Source organism: Polyodon spathula, chromosome 2 (assembly GCF_017654505.1).
Source record: "Polyodon spathula isolate WHYD16114869_AA chromosome 2, ASM1765450v1, whole genome shotgun sequence".
Classification (NCBI taxonomy): Eukaryota; Metazoa; Chordata; class Actinopteri; order Acipenseriformes; family Polyodontidae; genus Polyodon; species Polyodon spathula.
In genome coordinates, this window is record NC_054535.1 from 73,715,564 (window position 1) to 73,721,563 (window position 6,000).

The 6,000-nt window shown below is 39.1% G+C and overlaps 1 protein-coding gene across 1 annotated transcript in view; it reads right to left on the reverse strand.

Moving 5' to 3' along the window:
- Positions 1 to 5,775, reverse strand: part of LOC121300329 (death-associated protein kinase 1-like) — a 60,070-nt gene extending 54,295 nt beyond the window's left edge. Inside the window, exons 1-2 of the mRNA XM_041228864.1 lie at positions 5,520 to 5,775; positions 4,641 to 4,815 (exon numbers count right to left, since the gene is read on the reverse strand). Coding sequence (XP_041084798.1) covers positions 4,641 to 4,702 — 62 coding nt within the window. The 5' untranslated portion in view covers positions 4,703 to 4,815; positions 5,520 to 5,775. The remainder of the gene's footprint in view (positions 1 to 4,640; positions 4,816 to 5,519) is intronic.
- Between the last annotated feature and the right edge of the window lie 225 nt (positions 5,776 to 6,000).

Genomic DNA, 6,000 nt, shown 5'->3' on the forward strand with positions numbered 1-6,000 from the left:
AAAAAAGTTAAATTTTTCTAACTCTAAAAAGGATAACCCCTCTCCATGTATATTTCTATAAAAAAGTATGATCTATTCAGACAGCCAAAGGGGAGCCTTAACTGGACTACTTATGGCAACAAATAATGTTGCCATAACACTGATGGAAGCATGATACAAAACATTAACGTTTAAGTTATACGTTGAGTTATCACGCTATACTGTATTTACTAGACAAATTATTTTTGCTCATAGCAAGATGTGAAAGGCATAGATCTACTACCAGCTTGTTATATTTTTATCCAACAAATACAAAACTTAAAATAACAACTTTAATAAATCCGTATTCTATATTCCTTGCCTATTCACACATTTGAGATACTTTTAACTGAAAACAGAACTTTACACAACTCTATGAATACAAACTAAGCAAACACTGAGAGACTTATTCAAGAGACCTACTTCATTTAGACTATAGACAGCCTTGGCAAGAGGCTTTTTCAATAATGAAAAACAGTTATCAAGTATGCTTGTTCCAGAGGCTGTGAGCATAACAGTGTGATTGAAAGGGTTTAGGAGTTTAACCCTGGGCTGCAGTGCGATAGACAGCGGCTGAGATTTTTACAGAATTGACTCAGAATTAATGAAAAAAAGCATGCTTTGGGTACATGAGCGATGGAATTCCAAGGGATGTGGACTAAACCTCCTACTTAAAAGCACAAGAGCCAGGGTATTCAAGGGTCATGTTAAAAAATTTGGTTTGGTTTATCTTGGTTATGTTAAACCAAGACTTTATGATTCTGAGCCATATTTTGAAAGCCAATTATCTGAGAAGAATGATACAATAGTAACGGTACAGTGTAAATCCAGCAAGAAGCGAAATAACAGGATTAGTGATTAAATGATTGTAACCATCTGTAACCAGGCAATATTAATTAAAACTGGATGTGCTATAAGAAACTCCACTAGATCTGTGATTAATATAAAACAAATGAACACTCTTCTGTAGAGAATGGAAGACAAGATTTTTCTTCCATGCCTACATTCCCATTAGACTTGGGTAAGTATAATTAATTGTACTAAAAAGATTGCTTCATGATTGACAGTGTAAATATGGGGATAATATGAACTTGATACAAATTACAGCTTTCATCCTACATGATGTATAAAAAGTACTTCAACAGGCACTAGAATATAGCTGTTTGCGAATCTGAAAGCAACCTACACACAGATTCCAGATGGAGGCCTGGGAGATTTAGAGATTCTCTCACTGTCAAATCGCTAATTGTAATATGTAAAATTGAGAGTTATGTAAAACAAAACCTTAAAAAAAACAGTCATTGTTAGTTAAAAGCGACTATATATAAAACTGACCAATATCTATGTGAAATCGGCAGCAGCCGGCCTAAATGTTCTGGTAAAGTGGAAGCACAGTGCCTTTCAGTTGTAAAAGCACAGAAATTTGTGGTCCAGTGGTTAAAGTCCAGGGCTTGTAACCAGATGGTCATCAGTTCAAATCCCACCTCTGCCACTGACTGACTCACTGCGTGACCCTGAGCAAGTCACTTAACCTCCTTGTACTCCATCCTGCGGATGAGATGTTAAATCAATGTCCTATTGTAAGTGACTCCGCATATAATGCACAGTTCACAGCCTATCTCTGTAAAGTGCTTTGTGATGGTGGTCCACTATGAAGGGTGCTATATAAAAATAAAGATGATTATTATTATTATTATTATTATCATCATCATCATCACTCTATATACCATCATATTAAATCTACACGCTTAAAGATTAATACCACGGTTAAAGGTTGCTTACCTGCAGTTTACTCTTAAATAAAATAAAAGACCTCTGTTGGCATTATACAGTTTGTTTACAAAAAGGCCTATCACATTTTGGGCATGTCATTTGCGTAACAAAGACTATAAACCGCAAGTTTTATCCCTAAAGCAGGAAGCTTCATAAGCGGGAACTATTTTCTAAGCCCTTTTCACACTGACATGCTCTACCTGGGTCGGAACCTACCCGAGTTAGGACCCGGTGTCATGCGGGATGGGTACGTGATTTCAAACTGCTTCTGATAAAGCAGGGTTGACCTGAGTAACAGATGCAAGTAAACAACACGTGTGTCAATGCCACGGAGCAGCTTGTTACTGACGTTGCCATTCAAGCTTCTCTGGATTGAACTGTCGGCCCAGATGTCGATTAGAGCAAATGTTTCTTTATCTCTGCTGCAATTTGACTTAGTGTGTCTCAATCAACAGAAATATGGCTAAACAGAATAAACAAAAACGTTCCTTGGCTGTTTGTTACTGTGTTGGCTTACAAACGGCCGGGTCAAAGAGTGTCAACCCACATCCTGACGTGGGTCGCTGAGACCTGGGTTAATCTGGGTAGGAACCAGGTACATGGTTTCACACTACGCGGGATTGTGACCCGGGTAGCCAAAGCCCGGGTCAGGAACTGGGTAGGAGTGCCAGTGTGAAAGGCTATAGTAGTACACTCTGAATCTTCTGTTGAAGCTAAAATAACTATGTAACAAATGCCTGACTATCTGTTATTACCCTGGTAGCCAACCTTGAGCATTCTGGAAATGAATCAACTATGGCTCCGGCTCGTACTTTCCCAACCTGGTCAGCTGTCAGAATGCTATGTCCTTATTGGTCAGAACAGTTTTGATAGAGCCTAATGTCTCTGAGTAAGTGTATGTAGTGTGCGAAGAATGATTAATGAGTATAGGCAAATCAGTACCATTCTCATTGCGCACGCACGCTCGCTCGCTCTCGCTCTCACTCGCTTTCTCACTCTCTCTCTTGCTGAACTTTCGACACTATGTCCTACAAATAATGCATTCAGATGGGCAACCAAAATATATGCAGGCCAACATGGAAGTGTTGGTTCAGAGATTTTCCAAAATTAAAAGTAATGAACAATTTAACTAAACAATAAGGAGGGCTGTATAAAAGGTAAAGAATAAGGGGATCGTTACCATTTACTACATCAGAAAGCCTGATTCATGAGGAAATACTGGGGAAGGGGCGGGGCCATATAGTGTTGCTGCGTATAATGATTTGGTTGGATTTTAATACAACTTCTGTGTAAGTAATATGCATTACACAAATCAAAAGATCGAACTTTCCATGTGAGTGACATTTAATGTGTGATTTATGGTATTCACACATTGTCAAATGGTTTCAGTTAACAGTTACAGTCCAGGGATTTCATGCAAGTGTAAGTATTCTTCATGTATGGCTGGGCAGGGTCAGCGTCATGGGGAGTGCAAGGGATGCAACTGCACCAGGGCCCAGCCTTTGGGGGGGGGGCAGCCATGTGTACTTTTTTTTTTTTTTTTCCTGACCCCTGATTTGACGTAAAAACGTAAAAAAAAAAAAAAAAAAAAATTATATATATATATATATATATATATATATATATATATAATATATATATATGATATAATATATGCCATATATCGTGCCATGCTGTCTACTCCACTGGGATTAAAAGAAAAAATGTAGCAAGGTAGTATTGTTGGACTGTCAATCAAAACACAAATCACAGCTGACAGATTGTCTATGTTGAGGCAGGAAGCAGAGTGGACAGTGCTAAGGTAATGTGATTGCTCCACTGGGAGATGCAACACTAAAGGTGTAATTTCAAGAGCCTGAACAGACCTTGACAATCTGATTTTGCGAGAGAAAAAAAACAAAAAACAATGGGTAGGGGTTGCCTACTTCACAGTCTTACATAGGGGCCCAGTAAAGCCTAGCATCAACACTGTGGTTGGGTGCCTAAAAACACCTGTTAGAAATGGCCACACTGAATAATCTGTTTATATGTTAAGTAACTTCGAGCGCAGACGTTTGAGGGAATTAGGATTCCCTGGTTTGAGAAGAGTGCAGTCCAACAATAAACTAGACATGCACACGGCAGCTTACTCATACAGAGCTTACTACATCACTGTCAATAAAAAACTGTCCCCCATTTGACATTTTGGCAGTTGTCTTGCTCCCACGCTTCAACTATGTGACTGGCCCACAAATATGACTGTGGAACTGCAGGGAGAGACACCACCTACATCGCTAGCTGATAAAGAGAACTCCACAGCTAGCAGTAAAGACAGGAAAGCAGAATACCTTGTTCGTTATTAAGAGCGATCACCCAGAACATTATAAAAAAAGGCATGCAAACAGCACCAAGATGTTTTTAACACATTGTTACAGCACTTCCCATTATGAGACACAGGACATGCAGGACCCACTCTAGCAGTGCTGCTTTAGAACAGGTTACACCAGGGGACAGTTACAGTATTCATGTACTGCTTGTGTACTGTGATTTCAGAGAAACAGTGAGTATTTCAAAGTTTTTTTTTTGTTTTTTTTTTGTATCTAACTGAACGGGTCAAATATCTAGATTATAATGTAATTTGTCACCAGTATAATTTCCATACTTATGCTCAGCTTGCTCTATCAGTCACTTTCAGTTTGAAGGACCAGCTTTCTATTAAGCCTGAAGAAAATCCACTTTACTCTCTCTGCCTTCATAGTTAACATACTACCGTATTCATTCTTCTTATAAATCGTATTCAAAGCACACACACCTTGACAATTTGTTACTAATATAAACCCTGCATACAAATAAACTCCCCAACCACGTACCTGCCGAGCTCCTCGCCAATTTCATAATAGTCTTCAACATTCTCTTGATTAAACACAGTCATGTTGACAGCCGCTTTGCCAGTTCTTGGATTCCCAAACCAACAGCTCCCAGTTTCAACAGCTCACCTTTATCTCCCTCTCGATGTGCTTTAACTGAATCCCACGCATATTTAATCTGTGAAGGAAAGATGTGTGCACAGTGTGTTTAATACAAATACATTATGCAGGTGCTTTTAAAAATAATTTAAAAAAAAACAACAACAACAACAAAACCCTGAATGAAGGTCATTTGAAATGATTTGCTACGAATACGTAATGTCAGAAGACAGCTACGCCTAAAAAATAAGATAATCGTTCTTCCTCAGTCTCTAACACAACCGGGCAGCACCCAGCCCCCAGCCCCCCCCCCCCTAGCTCTCATCCAGTGTAAACCAATACTAGGCAGTTCGGTCTACAGCTAACAAAGCTCACTTCTTGTAATATTTTCAATCATGTCGCTCGCTCTCCTGTACAGAATGTCAGTTGTCCATCTATTTGTAAACAGCATTCACTCAGACCAGGAAGGAAGCATAACACAATAAAGCTTGCCGTTGCCTGGGCAGCAAATACGTGAGAAAGAGTATTCTCTATAGCTCTAATAAAAAAAAAATAAATAAATAAATAAAAAAACGACTGAGCAGAATATTCATCCATTTCGAAATAAATTCACAAAGCATCAACTGAGTCGGCAGACTGATACTAGCAAAATTAATATTTGCAAAAGAAACAGGACAAATAAACAGCTTACAGATATTACAATAACTCTGCGCCGGCATTATCACTACCTTTAATTTTATGTTCAGAACAAACGACCAAAAAAAAAAAAAAAAAAAAGAGTACCTTTGTTTCCAAACGCGGTGATTTTCCAGGTATGGCAGTGTTGCCCAGAAGCCAGGGGTTCAAATGTGTAGTGTTTTAAGAAGACATTTAAAAAACAAACAAACCAAGAAAAAAAAACACAATATTGCAGGAAATGGGAGGGTTCTAACAATGTCTGTGTTAAGTGTTGTGGCGTTCTAACTGCTTGTGTTCAATGCAATGTTACACACAGTCCTGCCGGATAGTGTGTTTCGGGCACAAGGAGGCAGCACAGTGCGGTTACCCAGGAGAAATGCACAGTCAGCCAGCCAATAAGATAGCTCTCGATTAAACGTCAGGAGAGGCAAGCCAAAGCGAGTTCTCTGGAAACCTCCCAACTCTGGGATTTCAGGTGAGTGAGCTGTACAATGTCCAGTATGGGAAGGGGGTTCACTGAGGAAATGGGAAGTTGGGTTGGCAGTGGCTTTTATAATGGAGAATTGATTCAGTATTTCCTTTTGCT